This window comes from Micropterus salmoides, unplaced genomic scaffold, assembly GCF_014851395.1.
Source record: "Micropterus salmoides isolate LMB-PRFRI ecotype aquatic unplaced genomic scaffold, ASM1485139v1 Ms_hic_scaffold_4, whole genome shotgun sequence".
Lineage (NCBI taxonomy): Eukaryota > Metazoa > Chordata > Actinopteri > Centrarchiformes > Centrarchidae > Micropterus > Micropterus salmoides.
In genome coordinates, this window is record NW_024043372.1 from 33,008,652 (window position 1) to 33,033,073 (window position 24,422).

General features: G+C 40.4%; 3 protein-coding genes across 5 annotated transcripts; 1 reads left to right on the forward strand and 2 right to left on the reverse strand.

The window, feature by feature from the left end:
* Window positions 1-7,835: 7,835 nt before the first annotated feature.
* Window positions 7,836-9,396, reverse strand: si:dkey-178o16.4 (vasopressin V2 receptor). Its single transcript, XM_038695482.1, has 2 exons — window positions 8,284-9,396; window positions 7,836-8,035 (listed from the first exon to the last, which is right to left on the reverse strand). Exons 1-2 carry the CDS (start codon window positions 9,140-9,142, stop codon window positions 7,836-7,838), a joined length of 1,059 nt encoding a protein of 352 aa, XP_038551410.1. The 5' UTR covers window positions 9,143-9,396.
* Window positions 9,397-9,479: 83 nt separating this feature from the next.
* On the reverse strand, window positions 9,480-19,312 carry trnt1 (tRNA nucleotidyl transferase, CCA-adding, 1). 3 transcript variants are annotated; one of them, XM_038695479.1, is made up of 8 exons: window positions 19,214-19,312; window positions 18,888-19,017; window positions 16,922-17,115; window positions 16,032-16,170; window positions 15,771-15,897; window positions 15,475-15,668; window positions 13,635-13,888; window positions 9,480-10,296 (listed from the first exon to the last, which is right to left on the reverse strand). In XM_038695479.1, exons 2-8 carry the CDS (start codon window positions 19,015-19,017, stop codon window positions 10,051-10,053), a joined length of 1,284 nt encoding a protein of 427 aa, XP_038551407.1. In that variant the 5' UTR covers window positions 19,214-19,312; the 3' UTR covers window positions 9,480-10,050. The 3 variants fall into 3 exon arrangements, with proteins under 3 accessions (XP_038551407.1, XP_038551408.1, XP_038551409.1); XM_038695480.1 differs by having other exon boundaries at window positions 18,888-18,979; window positions 19,214-19,297; XM_038695481.1 differs by lacking the exon at window positions 18,888-19,017 and having other exon boundaries at window positions 19,214-19,273.
* A 96-nt stretch (window positions 19,313-19,408) lies between these two features.
* Window positions 19,409-23,943, forward strand: arl6ip5a (ADP-ribosylation factor-like 6 interacting protein 5a). Its single transcript, XM_038695483.1, has 3 exons — window positions 19,409-19,635; window positions 22,602-22,819; window positions 23,155-23,943. The coding sequence occupies exons 1-3, from the start codon at window positions 19,457-19,459 to the stop codon at window positions 23,328-23,330; spliced, it is 573 nt and encodes a 190-aa protein (XP_038551411.1). The 5' UTR covers window positions 19,409-19,456; the 3' UTR covers window positions 23,331-23,943.
* The last annotated feature ends 479 nt before the right edge of the window (window positions 23,944-24,422 follow it).

Consider the following 24,422-nt stretch of genomic DNA (forward strand, 5'->3'; position numbering starts at 1 on the left):
TGCTGAGTTTACTTAACAACTGCCTTTGTGAAGTAAAAAAATGGATGTCAAATAATTTCCTCTAGCTGAACTCAGACAAAACAGAAATCCTGGTCATCGGGTCCCAGCAAATGGCAAATCAAATACTGCCATCTGCTGGTTCCCTAGTAAATCACATTAAGCCTGTGGCAAAGAACGTTGGTGTTTGGTTTGATAGTAATTTAAATTTCGAGCAGCACACCACAAAGCTTGTTCAATCATGTTTTTATCAACTTAGAAATATAGCAAAAATTCGATCTATGTTAACTTTTAAGGACACCGAGACCATTTTACACGCCTTCATCTCATCAGGCTTGGATTATTGCAACAGCCTTTTCACCTGTTTAACCCAAAAATCTATTGATCAACTCCAGACTGTCCAGAACTCAGCTGCCAGGCTTTTAACCAGAACAAAGAAATATGACCACATCACCCTATTTTAGCTTCATTACACTGGCTCCCCCCCGAGCCCCGAGGCTCTGGAACAGCCTGCCCGAGGAAATCAGGTCGGCTGAGTCAGTGAATTCTTTTAAGTCCCTTCTTAAAACATACATTTATAGGAGAGTCTTATTTGACTTAATTTTATTCCTTTTATTTTATTCTATTTTACTAAATTTATATTTATCTTAAACGTGTATTTTAGTCTTTTCAATGTTTTCTTGCTCTTTATCTTGTATTGTTTTTTGGGTATTATTGTCTTTACACTTGTTAAAGCACTTTGTAACTTGTTTTGAAAAGTGCTCTACAAATAAACATTATTATTATTATTATTATTATTATTATTATTATATATCTCCTATATAGTGTGTATGCCATACATTTCTTGAGTGACGTATAACGTCCAGTGCTCACTTTGCAGGATCAATATAACATTACAGTTATGACAGTTTCAGTTAAGAGCAGTAATATTTTTAGCTTCTCACACACTCAGTCCACTGTTGCCTGCCACACTTTCTTACGCTGGTTTATTACTGTACCTGAGTTACTTTTTCTTTTATTTATCATTATCTTTTCATGTGCTTTCATTCCAGGTAAACCTACTCGCTGATGTTCGTTGTGTGCAAAGTATGGTGCACGCATCTTCTCCAATTATGAAACCTTATAACCACAAACTGCTATTTTAATACTAATGAAAAATATGCAAAACACAGGAGAACATGGAATAACTGAAATAAACTGATCAGCGTGACCGCTGACTGAACAGATAAGGCACCAGGATTAACTAAGCCTGGCTGTTAGCCTGGTCTGGAGCAGGCTAACTGCACAGAATAAATCGCCATGGTAACTTATGTGCTACTGCTTTCGTGAAACCGAGTCGAAGCTTAATTCAGCCAGGATATCTGGAAAATCCCGGCTTAATCCGCGATCTTGGTTTTGTGAAACAGCCCTCTGGTCTGTGTACTTCTGTGTTTGTTGTTGTTTTGGCTTTGTCTGCTCTGTGTTCTGATTGATCCTAGTTTATTGATCCTAGTACGTTTGTAGTTTATCTGTATGATTAGTTTTTTAGTCTGTTCTGTGTTCCAGCTCCTGTTTGTTTCTTCTTCAATGTTCAGTCTGCTTGTTTCATGTTCTGTTTAGTTTTTATCTATTGTGGTAGTGTATAGTTTGTGTTTCTGCATTTTGGTCCGGTCCTGTCTGTTCCTCTCAATTGGTTTAACCAGAGGCCTGTACCACGAAGCAGGATTTGAGCTTATCCAGGTAACTGGGTTTTCAGTACCACGAAGGTGGTTCACTTCTTACCGAGGTAGATCTCCATGGTAACTTATGCTGAACGACTGTTTTAGCCAGTAGGCTGCTTTATGTTTGCAGCAGTCCTTAAAATAAATGGGTTTTATTTTTCTTATGTGAGTATGAATATTATGAGCAGTTTGGTAGGGATATTGAAATACTAAATTTTAATATGAACGTAGGCTATCTATTTTAGGTTACTATAGCTTTCTTATAGGCCAACTACAGAGAATGTAGTCATGTTCTGTCAGTGAGTTTTCAGCAGCCTAAATGTTGAGATTCAGTCTTTCAACCACTATGGCATGACTGGAGTTTTCATTTCATTGCTTTATGAAGTTAATTTGGAAAAATGTTTGGAACACTTTTGAGTGTATTAAATAAATTAATCTCATTTTTGAAGTGATTAATGTGGTAACGCCGACACACAGCCGAGCTGAAAGAATAAGGCTGATATTTTCATATAGCTCATAAGAACACTTTAAATCAACGCAATATTATAGACTATGCCTACGCCTGTTTATTTAGGCATTCACACTGTCTGCGATTTTCTGTCTCCCTGCATATGTCAGATGCAGGTGTGCTACTGTCGTATTTCTATAGTGTTACAGTTTAATCCTCGTTCATAAAATATGACGCTCTGCTGACAGAGGACTTGTTCATCTCTGTGATTGGTCATCTGCTGCTAACACCGCCTCTTTTATGTGAACGCGCTCACGGCTAATTGGGAAACCCTGGGTTGACTTACCGAGTTGATAACCAGCTTTGTGTTACCGCTTATCCCGATCACGATTGTTAGGGTTAGTTAAGCCAGATAACAAAAACATATCCTGGGTATGTTGAACTCGCTTCGTGGTGCAGGCGCCTGATTGCCTGTGTCTGTGTTCTGTCTAATTACCTCATGTCCTCCACCTGGTCTTGCTCCCACCCTGCTCATTACCTGTAACTTGTAGCAACTGTATGTAACTGTAAATTTGATGAAAATAAACTTTCAAAATTTTTTAAATATTCCAGGCAAATGTCCACATTTTGGCAATAATTACTGTTTAAATGTTGACTTTTATTGGGAGTTATCTTTAAAACACTTTCTGTCCATACAACCACATTCCAAATAACATAAAGTTTCCAAAACATTGAAATATTGATAAAAATATTCATCAACATTCCTATGACCAAACACACTCCCATGCTTTACAGGCATATAACTTGAGAATGGAACATCAATCAATCCGGATTGAGCAGACTTTCGTTTGATACCCTGGATGTCTATGTAGCTACTACTAAGTCGGCTACCAGACTGCGAAAAAGGCTGTGTGTTCCAAAGCGTCAATTCTCTTTTTCTGCAGAAACAGCAATAATCAACATGGCGTTATGAAAGTTATGAACATGAACAGAAAAGCTGCTGAAACAAAGTTCAGGAGTTTATAACGGAATTGAAATTAAATAACTTATCATTGAGGTAAAAAGGTGCCCCAACAGATAACTTTTCAGTTTTGTTTATAAATCTTTGTTTGAATTAAGCAAAATAAATATCTATCAATTTATAATCATTTGTCACTAACAACTATAGAGGATAATAAAGTAAAGAAACAACATTTTGATTTTGGGACGCTATACCTTAACTTCACGACGGTTCAAATTGTTTTCCGGGACGGAGGTGTGGTGGTGTGTTTGTTTAACTTAGTTTTATTGTGTGGTTTGATTTGCTGTATTTAGGTGGCTGCACACCAGTGTGAGTATAGTGGTGTCAAGGCACTTGGGTGGTCCACAGGAAACCCCCAGCATGTCTGGCATTGATAGATGCGGAGGTGTTTTTAACCGTGTGTCTTTTATCCTTTTAGCATTTCTGGCAGCATTGGCATCTACATCTTGTTGGTCACATCCCACGGTGTTTTTCAGAATAAGAGCGTTTTGCCTGCCTGATTTTGCTGACATGTTTAGATTTTTTTTTAGTGATAAGTGCTTGCTTTTGACTTTCTACTATGATTAAGTAGGCTACAGAGTAAAATTGTCTCTTCTGTCTGTTTAAACTGTTTATTGTTGACATATGATTGGGGATCTGCACAGAGTATTTTATTTAGAAAATGGTTGCGGATTCTCCAAAGAGGAGTGAAGAGACACTTCTGGGGCAAGTTCAATCTCAAAACGTTTTATAGGCACAGAATTCGACCCTGGTGTGAGCACAAGCATTGATTAGAGTGGCTGCGATCAGCTTCTGCAGCAGTGGACTTTCTAACTTGGTATAAATGACTTTGTAGCAGGTGGGCCCCATGATGAGGCTTACTATACATGTCAGTTCTTCTTAATAGCCCAATGATCACAAAGGTTTTCTTATCTTAGTCAACCAGTTAAATTTTGCAAGATTCAGATGTCTTGTGGATGAAAGCTTGCTGCATTTTTTTAAAAACGCACAGGAAGTGGGGTGGTGATGGCGCAATGGATAAGACACATGCCTTTGGTGCGAGACCCGGGTTCAATTCCCCACTGTGACCCATCCACCATTGTGTCCCCGAGCAAGATACTAACCCCTAGTTTCTCCAGAAGCGTGCGACTTCTGACATGTATAGCAATTGTAAGTCGCTTTGGATAAAAGCATCAGCTAAATGAATAAATGTAAGTGTTTTTCAATTATAATTTGCCTGATTACATTAACTTGAATTCACTATATATTCTCTCTATTTGGGACTAGATAAAATTCTTACGTTTTAAATTTAATTCAATATTTGCCTCAATCCTATTGAATATATTTTACCTAATACACTAATTCAAATCTTCATGACCACAGAATCCTTTTACAGTATATGGCAACTGTTAAGATGTTTGGGGGTTTGAACCCCTCACTATTTGCCTCAGTTACAAATGTTTGGTTTGAGCTTCAAGCTGAGCCTCCTAGCTTCACAGAGGTGTGTAGCATGGTTAGGGCGATGCAATACTAGTTTCAGACATAAGTTATGGAATGGAAAATTACCTAGGAAAACAATGTTGGAGTGGGAAAAGTGCCCTAGAAGGAGAATTAAAAATGAATTTGGGGAAAAGAGGGAATATTAGGACTATAAAAGACGGTGTTTAGTATTTGTCTTCTGAATAAATAAAAGCTGTCTTGCTCAGATTGTTTGACTGACTCCAGTAAGTTTCTGGACCCCAAATTGCTGTCTGTTTTAGCAAAGATTCTTAGAACGGCGAAAATATGTTCTGGGTTTTCAACTGGCCTAGCTCAAACCTTTTCTTCATCACTTCCTTTAATTTTGTTTGAGCAGTGTATAACCACTGTTGTCCGTCAGTGTCTAGTATTTTGGCACACAAACAGTTAAAGGCTCTTGTTCTCTACTATGAGTCCAATGCGGTTTTAAAAGATTGGTTGGTCCCTTTTTCAACTACAAATCTAGTTAGTTATTCCAACCATGGGGAGGGGGGGGGGGGTGAGAAGTTGCTCAGAGTAATCTCAGTCAATGTCTGCCCCCCCTCCCCCCGCAGGCAGGAGTGAGACTGAGTTACTATGGTTACTTGGACACTCTGAAACTTTGCGACAACACAGGAGAACAATGTGAACGGCAGATAAGCAGCAGACTTTGGAGAGATTGTTTCATTTGTTCACCCCCTCACCCCATCTCCAGCCAGGAGATGTTTTTATTGTCCCCACCAACAGTGATATGAAATACCCTTGGCAGAGCACTTATTTGCAGGAAGATTTCTGGTGGATTTCTCTGTGCAGCTTGGTGAAAGCAATTGCACAGGAACGTAATATTCAGTTTGTCTGCAGTATACAGATAGAAATTCCATATACCATATTTTTCTCATGTTTATCAACAACCTCAGTCATAACTCGTCTGCAGTTATGAGACATCTGTAAATCACTGAGTCAAAACATGGCAGTTATCCTAAAATGTCTTTCTGCTTTTCTTAGCTGTCACCTGATGGTTTCCTCACATTCCAATTCTCCAAATGGAAGACGTGGAAGATATATAGTTACATACTGCAGAAAAACAGAGGCCTGGAAAAAAAACGACAAACTGAAGTATGTATGGCTCAGCCCTTTTCAAGAGTGCAAATAAATATTTTAACTTTAAACCCAAAGGGTGATTTATCAGCAAGACAGTTGCTGTTGGGAAGAAAGAAAACAGACATGTAAAAAATCACAACAGTTTATTTGCGTTCAGAGAAAATGTCTTTGAAAAACGTAAACATTGACATTTGTCAGTGAGCAGCATCTTGCTGCATAATCGAAGTCACTTAAGATTTAAGAAACACTGGCCAAACAGACAGTGTAATGAATATTTTCACAAGTAGACAGAATAATCATATTCAAAGGACATACATGTGAACTACTACATAATTACAGGATAAATTACCCTTACATTTGGGGGAAATGTCAAATCACACAGTAGCCTACATCGATGACTTTCTGAAAATGAGAATTATTACTCTTCATTTCACAAGACCAGCTGTTACATATACCTCTTTGACAAAAACAATTACATGCAATGGAATATAAGTATCATTTTATGCAAATTGTGTGTTCATTACATGATTCTTGTTAATAATCAAATTTTCTGGCAAAATAACCTGATTCACATTGTACTGTGGCTCCCTAATAAAATGTATTTTATTGGTTGACAGTAAAGCCGCACAGTATCTGCTCTTTGCTTGGGTGAATGAAGGATCGAAAGGTAAAAGGTAACTTTGGTATTTTTCAACCTGGACCTTATTTTCCCAACAAGGATTGTTGAAAAATATTAAAGTACCCTTTAAGGGCGTGTTAGGTCAGGCATAGGGAATGGTGTCACCTGGAGGGCCCAGTAGATTTATGATGGCATAGCCTGACACCTACTGCAGGGCTTATGATAGGTCAAACATCAGTTAACATGAATATGAATGCTCGCAGACCTTTTGGCACATTTTACAGTGTAGTGATCACTACAAAAGAAAGAGTCTACAGCCCGGCTAAATACTAACATCAACATGCCAATATACACACAATGAAAATGCTAACATGCTGATGTTTAGCAGGTATAATGTTTACCATGTTAGTTAGGTGTGTCATTAGTTTGAGGTATTCTGTAAAAAACATATTGACCATATTGCACAAATTAAAGCAACATATAGTAATTGTATCTTAAAATAACAGCTTCAAAACCTTTTTGATGGTACAATGACTTATAATAGGGAGAATAGCATCTCTGTTATTGCTACTCTGGACCCTTGTATTGCACTATGCCAACCAACAAGACTCTTCAGCAAGCTAGCAATAAGAAGCTAGCTCGGTATTGTCAGTATGGATATCATGGCAGACGCCTTAAAGAGACCGAAGAAGATGTTGTCGGGGAAAAGAGAAATGGAGAGCAAGAGACAGGAGAGGAGTAAATATCGGACTGGAATTTACTCGATGGCATGAGCTAAAAGAGCTGAAAGAATGCAAGGCAGGTGCCGAGGTTGCCTTCATTACAAATTATCCCCTGGGGACCATAAATGTCTGAGCCGAATGTCATGCAATCCATCCAATATAAACCATAAATGTCAACCCCATGGTCAAAGTCAAGGGATCACCAAAGTCAGAAGGATACATCCCCTGGGAACCATGAATGTCTGTACAAAATGTTGTGCCACTCTATCAAGCAGATTTCAGATAAGTGAAAACTTTGACCTGCTGGTATCGCTAAAAGTCAGGGGATCATCAATGTCGTTAGGACCCGGGTTCAATTCCCCACTGTGACACGTCCACCAATGTGTCCCTGAGCAAGACGCTTAACCCCTAGTTGCTCCAGAGGCACGTGACCTCTGACGTAAATACAGCAATTGTAAGCTGCTTCGGATAAAATCATCAGCTAAATTAATAAATGTAATGTAAATGTATTCATCCTATTAAGGTCTGTATAAAATTGCACGGCAAAAAAAATTCGTAGATACTTGAAAAGTATGTGAGTATGTTAATGTTTCACTATAATATCCCTATTGAGACTTGTGGTGTGTCTGGATCTCCATATATATTATAATGTGATGTCTGTCTTTCCACCTAGAGGATTTCAGTATGTTTTGCTCTCATGATGGAGCCATGGGAACCTGAGGTGAGAAAAGTGTCCAAGGTGTCAGTACTTTCATCTGCAGTCTGACAGGCTCTTGAGGCTGATGTACAGGGAGCTGACCATGGTTGCCTCCTCCTGAATGGACTCCTGCACATCGGGCTGACCCACACACATCAGTCTCTTGGGCAGCTTCCCGCTGAACAGCATGTAGATGCATGGGTTCGCACAGCTGTTCAGACTGGCCAGCAGCATCAAGATGGTGAAGGTTGCAGCTGAGAAAATGAGACAAATATTCAACTGTGGCAATTTTTCTTATATTTTGATCTGTTTTACCAGAGGAGTAATTTCTAGTTAGGGTCATCATTAGGAAATAGGGTCATTTTATGTCATTGGTTGCCTCATGATGGAGTTTATAGCCAATCGTTCTTCTAATTTAACAGCTGATAATGTGCAGTAATGACAAACAGATTTGGAATGCCATTTTCTTAATATTGTGAGATCCCAAACTCTGTTATCTTACTCTGAGTGGGCGCCTCGGTGTCCCAGACAGACCAAAGCTGGACGGTGAAGAAAGGCGCCCAGCAGATGATGTAAACAAGCACGATGACCACGGTCATCTTCACCGTCTTCACCCTCGCCTTGGACACCCCCGCCACGCTGCTGGCTCTTGAGGACAGTGGCTTACTGGCCGCCTCTCCGACGTGTTGCGTCTTCATGTGAAAGTTAATGTGCACGGTGCGGCAGATGCGCACTTGGCACACAATCACCGTGAGTACGGGCAGGACAAATATCACCAGAGTCGTCCAGGTCACGTAGGCTCTCAGTCCCCACGGCTTGATGAACTGCGCCCAGCAGTCGTGCACACCGGGAGCGACCTCGACCCGAGAGAAGATAAAGATCTGCGGGAGGCTGCCGATGAGAGCGACGCACCAGGCGGCGCACACCGGACCGTTCCAGCGCGCCCTGCGCCTCCGGAACGTCACCATGGGTTTGCAGACGGCTTGATATCGGTCTATCGTCATGACTACTATCATATAAGTGGAGGCAAACATCCCGACCACCTGCAGGTACTTCACTACGCGACACAATACATCTGGACCGAGGAATCTGTCAGTGATGTCCCACATGAGTTGGGGACACACTTGGAAGAATGTGACCACCAGGTCGGCTACGCACAGATGGAAAACGAAGACGCGCATCCTAGAGAGCTGTTTCCTCCGCTTGCACAGCACCAACAGGAGCCCGAAGTTTAGGATTCCTGAAGTGAAGAAGATGATGGACAGGAGACTTATTTCCACTTTAGCCAAGTTCTCATCTCGCGGCTCATCCCCCTCCAAAGTGATGTTACTGTTACTGAGATTTACACTGAACCAAGCCATGCTTTCACCCTAAATAGAGAAACGAGTAGCTGAACACGTCATAAAAGTATTCCAGGTGACGCAAGCCTTAGCTGATGCATTTACTAAAATACACAAAAAATATGTAAGGCAACCTGGAGTTAGACCAGTTCCATCACAAGGTAATTCCCTGAAAGAAATCGCTGTGGGAGTTTAGAGGGTGAATTTCCAGTAAGCAACAAGTGTTGAGAGTCTGCAGGTGGAAGCTGAGGCGTTAGTACAGGAGAGGGCTTTATATCGCATCTCTGCAAGAGGGAGGAGCAACCTGTTAGTAAATTAAAATATGCTTTGTTTTAGGCAGTGCATGCACACAAACTAAAGAATCACCATGTCTTTTTAATAAAATGTACACAAACAAACATTTTCTTTACTAAAACCTTGCAAAGAAATACAAAACTGCAGTTAAACTGAAGAAAAATAAAAAACTAAACTAAGCTTCTGCTTTCCAATATAGTTTTAACAATGAAAATAACTATTTTCTATAGTTAATGACCAACACTTTATTTCATTTTTCATCACAGATCCCTGCCTACATGTTTCATCTGCCTTCATCACACCAGTTGAACTAGTGACATCCAAGGAAGATTTAAATGAGGAATTTTCATTAACAGCAGTTCTGTAATAACACCTGTGATGAAATCAGCTGCCATTGTCCAGTGCACATGTTTTCACATGGTGGCAGCTCTGATGCTGAGAGCATATTGTTTGTGATCTTGTCAAATTTCCGGCTCTGGGGTAATTTATAATGAAATTGCATTCATGCATGTCTAAATTCTTGTAGTGTCCTTTATCAAACATGCATCCGTCTGCTCAATTAATACCTGTCAGCACAATTACAGTGTAATGTGTGATTGTCTGACACACAAAAACACCTCTGCTTTTCTATTCTTTCAAGGCTTTATGTAACTGAGGAGTTCATCTTTGTCCATCTGATAACGACTTTTCTTCCAGATGTCACGGAGCTTCTGTAAGGCGGCACCTATCTCCTTGCCTGACGTGACGCCCACCCGCCTCAGATCGTGACCGCTGACGGGGAAGCGTGGGACGGACCATCTGCAGAGCTCTGTCAGCAGCTTCTTCTCACCTTGATACTTCAGAAGCTCACACACTTTACTTTGAGAATCCAGCTCCCGACTCTGAAAAGGCACAGAATGCGTGTGAATTTAAGCCCCAGAAAAAGTTTTTTTTCTGTAACATACAAATAATTAAATGTGAAGTTAGGAAAAACACATCTATTTAGAGTTTAACATTTGGCTACAAATATCAACACTAATCTGCTTCATCAGGACTGTGTGGGTGTGGTTTGATCAACTTTGACTGACAGCAGTTGACTACATAAGCAAACAACCCCATTACTGTCATCACATTTTCATTCAAGTATTCCTAATCAATCAGGATATTTGGTGTCAAAAATTCGTGACATCACATTTTTCCAACTGAGCTGGCCCAATTTAGACCAGTACAAAGAGCACAGGAAAGAAAACACCACCTGTGTGTTCATGAACAGTGTGTAGAGACAATATCACCTAAGCTTTGAGAAAATTGTGAGAAAAGGCCTTTGAAACATTCTAGTTATTCTGCAGTGTAGTGTTGGGATTCGATACAGACGTTTTGAAGCTAAACCCAGTTTTGAATGAGGTTTTCACATCTGAATCCTTTGGAAACTCTTTTTAATCCATTTATGTTGAACTTTTAAACATAAATTTCTGTTTTCTTACTGTTTTGAGAAAAGTTCAAGTACTAAACTAAGAAGTAAAACTCATGTTATAGGGTAACTTTGGTATTTTTCAACCAGGACCCAATCTTCCCATCTTTTTGTGGCTAGCACACTAAACACAGTAGTTCAGTTCATCTGGTGAGGACCGAGGAAAAACAATTATACATTGTTAGTTAGTTCTGGTTCAGTTTCTGTTCAAAGTGACTTTTTACAAACAAACCAAGACGAGTAAATATATGAAGTGATACAGAAGGGCAGGTGACTTGTCGACTGGATAGTTTTGGCGATTGCCATCCTGCATCATCAGCGCATCCACGTGGGGAAATCAAATTCTGGTGACTGACGAAACTTTATGCTGCACTTGCTGCTTCTGATGCATATATTTCTGTTATTTGGTGTCACAAAGAGCTCACGAAGAAATAAGTATCAAGCATTATTAGACAGCAAATCGACTGCATGTGATGAATGAGGTACAGACAGTACGACAAGGAGGCATCTTGTACAGTAATGACTCGGGGCTTATTACTGTGGAATTGATGTCATACACTTTTTAAACTGACTTAATGAACTGACACAGAGTATAAACACGAATTTTTAATAGCTTTTGATCTATTAATCTCACAAATTACTCACTGGAACACCAATTCCAAAAAACTGTATCATATATAAGACCTGTGGGAAAATAATGGAGGAACAACAGGCTGGTCTGAACCAGCTGTACCTGACCAGGCTGACTGAGAAAGCAGACATGGTCTGCATGGATACATCCCATCCATTTTCAGTGGCGTTCCAGCTACTCCCTTCTGTTAAGAGGTATAGATACTTTATAGATTACCAACCCAAAAAAACTAATTTATACCCATATAACTCAATAAAACTAAATAAATTCTTCTTATCATTATTATTTTTGTTTTGTTTATCTGATGTAGGTTTTTGTTTTTTTAAATTGGCCTTTATGTTTTGTGCTGTACTACATTTGGCTCTCGAAGCACATTCAAGTTTTCGAAGTTACTCTAGATTATCAGGGAAAAAGCCACAGTGATGTGCATACCAAATGATTTGCATGAGTATATACACATGAAAACATAAATTATAAGATCTCTTCTAAATCACATATCTGTTATGCTAAACTCCTGTGGCTGGTTCATTTGCATCACAAGCGAACAAACTGCTTGGAAGGAAACATTTCAAGCCCGGTTGTTTGGGCCACAGCAGAGTTTGATTGACCGGGCCAAACGATCCACACCAACATTTTAACCAAAACAAACAAGTTAGGTGCGAAAGCACCACTGATGGAGACAACTATTTTTGAAATACAGTAGGTCTAGTATTGAGGGAGAGCGCTGCAGCCGGTAGAAGCTGAAACGGGCTGCAACATAATCCTTCCACGTAAATGCGCACCGTCAAAGTATGCCGACTTCAGTGCTTATCATTTTGCCTCTGCCAGGCTCAGACTGTTATTACCGGATTCCAGTAGTGATTTTTCCTCTCTGGTTTACCGCTGCTTCAATTGGTTAGTGTTGTGTTATTGTGTTGGTATTGGTGTTGGTGTTTATGACCCTTTAAAAAAATCAAAGTCACACAACAATGCAAACAAAAGAGATGGAGGCAGCGGTAGACCAGCAACTCCTGTGGTCTGCGCACTAAAATGACTGAATAGAGTGATTTAGCAGCGGTTTCTGCCTAAACAAAAAGGATCTTACTCTTAAAAAAAAAAAGAAAAAAAAAAAAGGTCCATCTCTGTAGGGATCCTTTCCATAATTTTGTCCGACACTGAACAATCTCAGCCTGTCAGTGGCAAAAACTTTAGCACTTTAGTTTATGGAATTGCCCTGCAGGACTTGCGCTATAGCCTGGTTTTGATCTGCTGGTTGCAGCGCTCTCACTCATCCTGTACCAATTTATTAAATAGTGTCCAGGTTGAACAATACTGCAGTTATGATTTAAAGTTTAGCCAGAAATGACCACTAGAATGTTCTGTAATTGCTTGTTGGTAGAAATGAAAGAGAAGAGATTCATTAAACTCAGACCTGAACAAATCCAAGTATTTTACACAGATCCATTTTGGTCAGAACTAACAGATGGGTAGGAACATGTTGCATTCAGATAAGAGCTATGGTTGCAGATGGACCACTGTCCAGCAATGTCAAGGAAATGAGTAAAAGGGTGTGAATTTTTTTTAAATTAATCAATCAATAATCGCTTGTTATCAGGGGGATATGGTTATCAAATTTTCCCAGAGCCCAAAGAGATGTCTGTAAATTGCTTTTTGTGTGTGAACATATTGTGTCAGTTCTATCATAGAAAACTAAGAAAACAAGCAACCAGTGATGTTTTGCTTAAAATTGGCAAAAAGCATTAATTGATCATTAAAATATTTGCTGATTAATCTTCTGTTGATTGACAAATCGTTTCAGATCTAATTCAAAGCATATCTTATGAACTTCATCTAGCAGCCAGGAATGCACTCAACACTGAAAGCTTGCAGGTACTTTGGATTTGCGAGTTCATGTCTCACTGCATTACAGGTGCCTGATCATTCAGCTCCACATTAAGTTTTCACAGGTGATCACAGGCTACTTTCACTGGCACGTGACATGCTGATGGTCATATCCACTCTGAATTCTGGCTAAAATCAATGACCAAATTGTTCTGGTAAGCGTCCCGCTATAAATTTAAATAAACCTTTAAATATTATAAAAACACACAAACTATTGACACTGTTTCTACAGCCTAAGTGGAGGATCTGAATCTTACGTCAATGATAAAGTCAGTGAAGGGTTTCAGGCTGTCCGGCTCGTCTTCGCTCTTACGGAGCTCCCTTCTGTGTTTGACCAGGAACAGGGCCAGATTCTTCTCCTCCCTGGACACCTTCAGTCGGATATCCATCTTTTCCACCTCCTCCGGGCAGTGGAAGAGAGCAGCCAGGATGGTCATGGGTTTGGGAGAGTGGTCTTTGGCGTTTTGCCACACTCGCTTCATCTCCTCAACATTGCCATCTGGAGGTAAACCTAAGGAGGAGCAGGGACAAGAGGGATGAGCACAACTGACAACAGCTACACGAACTAAACAAGATAAAGACCAAAAAACTTGGTTACATTTGCAATCCATTTTATTGGGATCCTGTTGATATCATGCCTGAAGTATTGGTATCCTTCTTCTGTGGTTACTAAATAACCTGAGAAGAGATAAATAGTCAAGAGGCATTGAAGCATCTCTGTCTAGTGCTGACTATTACCAGAGATCACAATACCACAGAGGTCAAGAAGCATTTAATCCACTCCATCTCAGGGATGGAAAGTTGAATCTTTCACCATTTAGAAACTCCACATTGTCAGATTCTTGAGAACTGTTGAGCTTCGACACTATTGATCCCCCTTACGCCTGTACTGTTCAAACAATGACAAAGTAGCAGGGCGCATGTTCTCTCAGACCATTTTCAAAAGGCATCTGAGACACGACAAAAAAATAAATTATGTTCTAACAAGTGAGCGCATTTTCTTGTAACCAAACTGGGCTACATGGGCAAAAAGCAATCCAAGCAAAACACTTCTTTCTGATGTTAAGTAAACACATGATATAGAGTACATTTCCATGTTGTATTAGTCAGGGTCATGCTGCAGCTAGTTGCATCTCTAGACATCTTTTCTTTGCCGTCATGTGATTTAATTCATGCTGCTTCCTATACATGCAGCATTTTATGTTGTTAGTATTTCAAATTTTTCTTAAGTGTTAAACTGAGCTTGAATATTTCAACTAATTATTTTAAACACTATTCCCCCCAGCTGCCAGTTTATCAAAAAGGGATCTATACAGAAAGCACTTGAAAGCAGAACTATGATCAGAAGTAGAATAGTTCGACCCTAGTTGGGGAGTATATTGATACCACTCTGACGTCTTGTCTGTTAAGCATGAAGCTAGAGCCAGCGGGTGGTTAGCTTAGCGGGGGGACACAGCCAGACTGGCTCTGTCCAATGTAAAAAAAAAAAAAACAATCCATCTATCAGCTCACTACTTGGCATATTGTTTAATCCATATACAAACTGAAATATAAAATTGTCAGTTTGCAATTATGCTGTAACATTTCCTAAACTTTGAACAGAGGCAGGCTTGCAGTTTCCAACTGCTTCTAGTCTCCTGTTTCCAGTTTCAGTATTCTTATCCATCTCTCAGCAAGAGTCGTTTCCCGAAAATTTAAAACGACTCATAAAAAGGCATTCTCTGCTTGAAGCCAAGTAATGATAAGTGATGTCATAACGGTCATCATGTCATGAACAAGTTCATGTTTTTGTTATGTGTCCTGGTGGCCTTTTTACAAGGCTGACCGTGTAAACACAATGTCCGTGGTTCAAATCCGGACGGTGACCTTCGTTGCGCATATCCTCCTCTCCTTCCCCCTCAGATGTCAGGAAAAGTTACTTTAAAAAAAGTTTGTCTATTCCGTATTACAAAAAGTATACATGTCAATTACATTTTAGTAATAAAACAATTAAAGCTGAGTGTGGCACATACTGTTTTTTGTTGTTTAGGTACTACCATAACCAGCCCCTTTTTTCAGAAATCACATGTAAAATCTTTCCCTTTCCTCCCCTCTCACCCATGTACTGGGCCAGTTCCAGACTGTACATCAGCTCCAGTAGATGAGCAGCGTGGTCACCAACAACAAGCTTCTTTAATTCCACCCAGATCCGTTCTCCTGATATAGCTCCAAGTCCACGACCGTTTTCCCTAATCGCAGCCAGCGTCTCAGGCTCGTGGTCATCAGGCTCCAGTGCCACCCTGCCGTAGAACCTGGAGTGACATGAGCTGGTTGAGGTCAAAGCGCTTATGTCAAACAACAGTGATTTTCTTCTTTCACTTAAACTAAGCTGAAAGAGAAATGAGGCAGCACACCTGAAATAGCGCAATATCCTCAGGTAGTCCTCTTGGATTCTTTGTTCAGCACTGCCTACAAACCTAACTTTACGGTTCTGCAGGTCTTCGTATCCTTTGAAATAATCATATAACGTGCCATCAAGTCCTGTGAGGGGGAAAACGTCACCAAAATACGGTAAAGAATTTAGTGATACCACATGCTCTCCACAACACAATACAAGAAATATACATTTCGAGTTCATTTAATTCAGTGGAGGAAAAAACTAATACCACTAATACCTAAAAACATGGAATTGATGGTGAGGTCTCTCCGCTCAGCGTCTTTCTGCCAGTCAGTGGTGAATTCCACCTCCGCATGACGTCCATCTGTCTGGACATCCACTCGCAACGTGGTCACCTCAAAGTTCTCATTGTGTAGCTATGAAAGGCGACAAATAAATAAAAAGACAGATAACTAGAGGCACAGCAAAGACTGCGCTCAAGCTGCTGTGAATCCAAGTGTCATGTACATTAACCCTGATTCTTCGGTCAATGTCCCTTTCCACTCACTCACTTGAGGGTGGTTGTGTTTCAGTCGGTACATGGTAAAACCACCTTATGCCATTAGAAATTAAATTTGTAGCATTTCTGTATTTATCCAACCTGTTGGAGCCATATGGTGGAAGCCACATCACTCCTCATTAGGTGCAACTTATTTACATATTCCAGGAATAAAGAAATCAATCAGATGCAAAGCTTCCTGTTTCTGGGCTGCTGATCTGTGGAAGGTTCTCCAACAATCCATCAGGATGGCTAATCCATCCATCAAGACAGATTGATTCCATGTGGAAGAAGAAAATGACCCATGCAGTACTATAGCCTGTGGATATACACTTTGAAGTTTATGTGTTCGAATGACTGTGTCATGTATTTACTAAATATCTGCACATTTGTAAATGTCGGTTTACTCTGTGAGCAGTAGTAAGTAGTAGTAAAAAGCAGAGTGAACTAGTTTTTCATGATTACCTTACATTAGTATCGCTGAAGATTGAATGAGCAGCTATTCTTCTGCAAAAAGTAAAAGCACCTAGCAGATGGTTAAAGGAGTCTTCGAAGCATCTTTCCTAACAATGATTAGTGAAAGCAGGGTACAGCCACATCCTGCCCTCTCAAATAGGTCAGCCTCTTACTCTTGCTGTAATAGTCCCATGCTTCTCTCCTTTATTGTTGATCATCCTGATCCCAGCACTTTGGAACATGTGCTTCATCTCCTCTGGAGTGGCTGTGGTGGCAAAGTCCACATCTTCAGGCTGCTTCCCAGACAGCAGGTCTCGTACTGCACCTCCAGCTATCCTCAGCTCATACCGGTGCTTCTGAAACACCTCTGGAAAGAACAAATGGACACTCATGAGTTGGGCAACTTTTCAGAGGATGCGTGTCTGGAGTATTTTTGACTCTGTCTATAGGTGTTTTACTCAAACCATAAGATTGTTACTGCCCCCAAAGCTGCTTTGGAACTGTGTTTTAGGTTAATAATGAGTGTGAAGTGGTAGTTACACTAGCAACCCCAAAATTATCCAAGCTTGAATGTGGTTAGCTCACTTGGTAGAGCGCCCGCTCAATGCACAAGGCTAAGGCCCCATCCACACACAAAAAAACCCAAACTCAAAAACTGAGTTTTTTGGGGGCGCAAGAATAAAGTAATGCAGACGAAGAATTACACCAGATTTCTTTTTGCATGGACCAATAACGAGCTGGGACTGTTACTGAATATAACACGGGGGTTTAAAGCGACTGCGGAAAAGAGAAAACTAACGGAAACAGATTGGGAGTCGTCGCAAAGTAAACGGCCACATGCACAGAACAAGTGTAAGTGTTATTTGCACAGTACATAATATTTTAATAAAAATACCCTGTCAAAAACTCTGTCAGTAGCACCGTGTTTCTGCTTCGCATGACTTATAAGACCCAATCAGAGAGCCAAGCGTGAGCGTCTGCGTCATCGTTTCTAAAGTCCTCCATTTTTACCCGTCCGCTAAAATGCTACCCGGAGTTTTAAAACTAAAAACGGGGTCAGCAGTGTTTTCAAACTTTTCCGTTATAAAACAAAAAAGGAGTAGTGTGGATGGGGCCTGAGTCCTCACTGCAGTGGCCAGGGTCTCAAGTTCAGCCTGTGGCCCGTTGCTGCGTGTCGCCTACTATCCCCCTCCCGTTTCCTACCACTATCCACGGTCATGTCTCTCAAAATAAAGGCAAACATCTTTAAAAGACAAATATCATCCAGGCTTGTGGAGGCATCCACCAATTTATCAAATGGAGACCAGTTTATTAGTCATGGCAATTACTGAGCCTGTAAATGTTTTATGTGGCTCTGAAGGAGCTTTGTCAACACTGGGAAATGATCGCCGATGACGGTTATCTTGGCTTGGGTTAAACATGTGGTAAAGCCTGCATTTCAGACTGAAGGTGTAGAGTGTGAAATAAATATTTACCTGACAAAGATGGTCTGAAAACTGATTAAATTTTTTCCATTATGGGAAATGTAGTGGAATCTTTTTGCCTCTGTTGCATCAATTTTGACTGTTAATTTTTAATCTGCCTCTGTCCCAGTACCCCAACTTTATGTGCAAACCTAAAAAGGGGAGTACCCCTTTAAGTCTCTGGCTCTTTAACAGCTCAAAATAGCAAGTTGGTAGAGCTCCACCTAAACAAACACAATATTCACAAGGGAATTCTCTTTTTCAGAACTATAAAGGACTAAACAGCTTTAGGGTATGCCTGTAGATTTGGGGACATGGATTTCATTGAGACTGACCAATACTGGATTTTTGAGGTAATTCAAGATTTGTAGTGAGTGGGACATTTTACAGTTAAAAAAATAAACATGTCAGCGTGACAGCGAGAACAGTGTTTCTAAAAGATCTCAAACATGTTCGCAATATGTTTTATTTTAAATAATCAAAGTAAGATGTGAAAAATCAGGTCAAGCGGCACATCCATTTTATCTGCTTTCTCTCAAAGTCCTTCGATTGCTCTCTCATTTCTAAAAACACCTCCCGCTAACTTCCTTTACTGACCGATGTGCGTACAAGGCAAGATAAGCAGGAGATGTAAGTGAGGACACCCGGCAGGTGTCTGGCCACAGCTGCGTCTCACCTGCTAGTCCAGTAAGTCCGTCATTGAACAGAGCCTGGAACTCACTGGTCTTCAGCTTCATTGTGAAGAGACTCCTCCGATAGAAACCTGTTCTACAAATCAGTCGAGGACTCAGTATTCTGCTCCACATCTGTACAAACAACAAAAACGTGGTAATGTGCTTCTGTTCGTCCGCGTGTGAGCTTTAACCGGGCTAGCTAACTTTACATTTCACTGTAATCATGCTTGCGTGTTTTAGCCGCCCGCGTGCACTTGTTCTGCATTGCCCGCGCTTGAGCAACATCGACTTACCAAAACATTGCAAATATAACAGAGATATAACTGACCTGCAACCCGAAACAGAAGACTTTATGGACATTTAACGTAGCTGTCACTTCATGATCTCCTTCTCTGTCAAGAAGCGTTGCAGGAAGTGTTTCGATAACGTGCGGTTACTGACCAATAGTGTGAGATGTCGTCAGGCTCACGAGGCGGGGTTTAAGAGCGCGGCTTCTCGCGAGACAGTAGTTCGTGGTTTTCCGGCTCTCTCTGTGGTGGCAGGACAGATTAGTGAGGTGAGCTGGAGGCAAATGGCTAAAATAGAGCTGGCACCGTTCAGACCGTGGGACGACTTCTTCCCCGGCTCGGAGAGATTCGCTAAACCAGATGTGAAAGATCTGGCGAAATGGAACAACAGAGTTGTCAGCAACCTGCTTTATTATCAGACAAATTATTTTGCTTTGGCCATCGTTGTTTTCCTCATTGTCGGGTAAGTTACATTTGGTAACTTAGGACATAAATACAGTAACGTTACTTTTCAAGCTGTTCGTCACCTTGCTTGGTGTAACGTTAACTTTTAGTTTTCGTCACCGTTGCCCTGTTTGTGTCAACTGGGATGTAGACTACTTAAAAAGGGATTTAAAATGAGCGTAAGGTTACCGTACAGACAGGATGTAACTGCTTATGTGGTGACGAGTTGGAAGGAGTCCTAAAAGAATAACAAGATATTGTGCCAGCTATCATGTCTCATGGAAACCAAAGTCAACACATTTTTATCCAGTTTGTGCCCCTCACGTAGCAATATAAAATCTGAGACCCTTTCATTGGATATTTACATATAAGTCTAAAAAAAAAAAGTAAATATGATGACACGAGGCCCCATGATGTAGGCTACTCTTGTGCCCTGTTGTAAACAGACAATTGCCCTAAGATACAAGCTCATACTGAGCTGAACTCTATACAAGTAGACCAGGGAACAAGAGGTTAAATCTCTCATCTCGGGAATATCTTGGCTTTAGTTGGCACTTTGTTTCAACTAAAGCCCAGCTTACTAAAAATAGTGATGCCCTGTCATGGTCTGTCCACTGAGCAGTATGATGACATTGTTGCCATGAAGGCCTAGTCAGCTGTTGCCCTGCAGATAGCACAGTTGTGACAAAACAGCAGCTTAATCAGCTGCCTCTGTACCCCTGATTAGGGAGATAATCCCATATTGGTTGATTTGTCAATGAGTTCCTCCTCAGGTATGACCTTAAACCAACAAGGCTGACACATTCAGTTGACTTTTTTCATTAAACCACGTGATGTTATTTTTAGCCTCTTTCGAAACAGTTAAATCCATGTGCTTTTTGCATAGACCTCATTTGCATTGCCAAAAGTGTGTATAATCTCAAAAAAAAGTAGCCTCTGTGTTCAACACTTTACCATGAAGTGGGTGAGGAAGCTCATTTTGTTATGGTACATTTTCATCAATCCACACAAAGTCCATACTTAGACAGCCATCATGGTCATAGGCTTATCATTACCCATGTAACACAGCAATATTATCATATTTTTGTCCACAACCCACATATATTCACTTAACTGTTATAGAGTAGCAAAGAAACCAGGAAACAGTCCCATTCGAGTGTTTGCTGAACACACATTTGCTGAAATCAAGAAATTTTCTTTAAAAAAGGACTCAAAGCGATCGATTATTAAAATAGTTGGCAGTTAATTTAATAGTGGACAGATAATGGATCAATCGACTAATCGTTGCAGCTCTACTGAACCTAGAATGATTCCGGGTCTCTTTCAGTTCTTCTTAACACAATGATTACATAGAAAGCATACTTTCAGACTGGTTATCCCAGCTGCAGGCACTGAGTATCACCTGCTGCTCAAAATAGTCTAAAGGTGTTTGTCAGTCGTTGAATCATTGCTGTGTTGGCACAATGTGTGTGTAATACGCAGAGGGCCAGAACAGAACTCTATAATCAGTATGAAGTCACAAACAAAGCAACACACCAGGTTAGTCACCTGCTGCATGTGCCAGAGGCAGAGAAAGTCAGAAGTGCAGCTGTGAGGTGTAGAAGTAGAGCATGGAAGGTGAGAAATTCATTGAAGAAGCGACAGTTGCACAACTTTGTTACATTAGACGACGTGAGAGGTTCCATCAGACTGAAACACTGAACATGTTAACAGTACGACAGTATGACTTTTAACAGTTGGCCGGTTCTTACTGTTCCTTTTGTGTCTGGCTCAGTGCATATCTTGGTCGCCGTCCTTAAAAATAGAAGTTAATGGATCATTACCAACACAAATGTTCATGCATATTATGTGTTTATTTAATAAAATGTTTTATATATTAGTCAGTATATTGTTATTGCATTTTTGAAACTCTCAAATATCAACATCAGGAACAACCTCCGAATCTGCTATTTGCCAGGTTCTAATATGAGGCAACCTTTGAATATTTTTTTTTTTATATAAACTCAGTAATTCTACTGCCAAATACATAAAAGGTACACTGTTTCCTATTTAGCCCTTTACCTTCAAAGCACATTGTATCTTTTTTCATGCTACATTTTGATCACATACACCTTCATCGAGCCTTGTTTTCTTTAAACTCTTCTCAGCTTTGTGAGACCTGTTATAAAAGATCACCAGTGTGTGTAAAGCCAAATACCTCAAACTGAAACTGAGTTAAGTTGAACGTGTTTTGTGAGACAGGCCCTTGGTCACACTCATTGAGGACATCACTGTAGTCATTCCAAGGCTGGACTTGTCACACAAAGCTTTTCTATGCTCTAAATTATTGATTTTTGTTGTTGTTGTTTTTTAGGGCCGCATCTTCCCTATGTTTTCGCAATTAACGTAATCATTTGGTTTATAAACTGTCAGAAAGTTGTGAAAAATTGCCCACAGCCTGAGGTGGCATCTTTAACTTCCTTGTTTTAACTTGTCACATATCACTAACAAAAGCAGCAAATCCTTACAGTACGTTGGACAAGACGGAACAAGAGATTGAAGTTTTGAAACGATTAATCGATAATCACAATAGATACAGACTGATTTCTGAATAACCTACAGAGTAACCGTTGTTTTTTTCCCTTTTATATACGTTAATGAACACGAACCAACTTGAGCATGAACATTTTGCAAACTTTTTTGTTTCGTTTGTGTGAGGTATTCTCAAAATTAGTGTTGTTATTTCTTAAAAATGCGTCCAAATAATGGATAAAACAAATAATTTCAAATGTACATAATGTTATTAACATCTGTGGTCCTATGTCTATCCTATTTTCTTTCATAAAACAGCTGGTGATACTAATAGGGGTCATTTTGTTGTACAAACAACAACTAACCACTTGGTGGAGCCAGTGACCACGCACTAGGCCCCTGCATGTGCTCCAGCGGCATCAGAGCAGTTTGACTGACCCCTCTGTTCCCACGTCTTGTGTCGCTGCCCTGCAGGTTCCTGAACCCTGTGGGGATGTTCACAGCCATGGCCGTGGTGTCGGCCATCTTCCTGGGTGCAGTGTGGGCCGGAGAAAACGGCGCCGTCATCAACAACTTCAAGAGGCAGAATCCCACGGCGTTTGTGATCGCGGTCATGGTGGCCAGCTACCTCGTGATCTCCATGCTGGGAAGCGTCATGGTGTTCATGTCTGCAATCACTCTACCTCTGGCTTGTAAGTTCAAGATGATAATGTTGCACAATGACATTTATGGCACCGTGAAGAGAATTTGGATCTGCAACATCATTTCTGGTACACAGACTACTGTAATAATAAGATATGTAATACTGATAGATATGTGTGTAGTGTAATGATTTCTGCATTTAAAGTATTGTGAAATTAACCTTAGCTAACAGTTCTTTCAAAAATCAATGAAACATGTTTTGGACTGAACCCTCTCAGATCCATTAGGACTGATGTTATTATACTTTGACTTGAACAAAAGTTTATAGGTTTGTTTTTGCCAAACATTTAAAACAGTAACAGTCACTTGCCCATCTGCTTTTCAGTGATATTTGCACACGCTTCATTTCGCCTCCGCAACATGAAGAATAAACTGGAGTACAAGATCGAAGGAGCGGGACTGAAGAGGTCACTCATGAGCATTTTGCTGGAAGCCCTGGGTCAGCAAGAGGAGAACTTTCAAAAGATCCAGAGCTTTCTGGAGGGAAAACTGAAGGAATAATTGGCCCTGGAAAGAAGCGCACACACGTGCACACATGTTCTTTTTTTTGGGGGGCCAAAGAGCCTGAAATTCTGAATCTCCGTCTAAACCTCTGAAAGTATGTTTCACATGCAGTGTGTTTTAAAAGAAAGCTTATAATCTCAAGGGCTTTACCTTAACCTCAGTGTATATGTCACTCCACCCTGAACTTGCCAGGGCACTTTTAGAGTGATAGGGGCATCTCAGTGCTGCCTCACATCTCTGCTATGCAATGTTTGCAATGTTCAAGTGCAGCACAGAAGAAGACTCTTTCCTAGGTAGGAAATCTGCGTTTGATCAGTCTCAGAAACGACAGTCAGTCCTGCCAGTTTACGCTCAACCAAAAACTGTGAAAGCAGTGCAAAGTGTTGTTTTGTAACAGAGAATAAACTGTGAAAACCCAACATACATAACAGCCAAGCTATTCTAAAAACAGGATTGTTGCAAGTTTCTGAATGTCTCCTCAAAAAATGTTATGTGTGCATTTGAATGGAAACCAACCAACCTTATGGTCATGCAAATAAAAAGAGCCAGACAAAAGAGAAAGCGCTGCTTTGTCTTGAGCTATGAAATAAATGTGTCTGTGAATCCAAAAGTCCGACCACTGTGTCAATATTTAAAACGAAGACTTCAAAGGAGGGTGAGGTCTTAACCCATGCCCATCAGTATTCCTCCTGCCCCTCGGACTGTTTAATCTTGACAATGTCCCCTGGGTGATTGATTAGCCAACCTTGCTTTCCTCTCCACTTACCCAAATGCTAATCAATGGGCTGCAGTAGATTATAGTGCAGAGAGTTGAGCGCTGCACAGTGACAGAGTGGATCTGTCTGCAGTTATTCACCTCCAAACTCGAGTTAGCTGCTGCGTCAGCTGTTTTTTTTATTTTTTTTTATTGGATTCCATTTGAAATTGACTGCAGATAACGAGAATCCATCTGGGAAATAATGCTCTGTTATTTGGCTTTGAATGGCAGCTTTTATGGATTGGGGGAAACATGGAGATAAGAATGATTGGTGTTATAAAGAGTAATCACTTCAGAGAACTTTTAAAACAAAATGTCGTCATGTGCTTTAA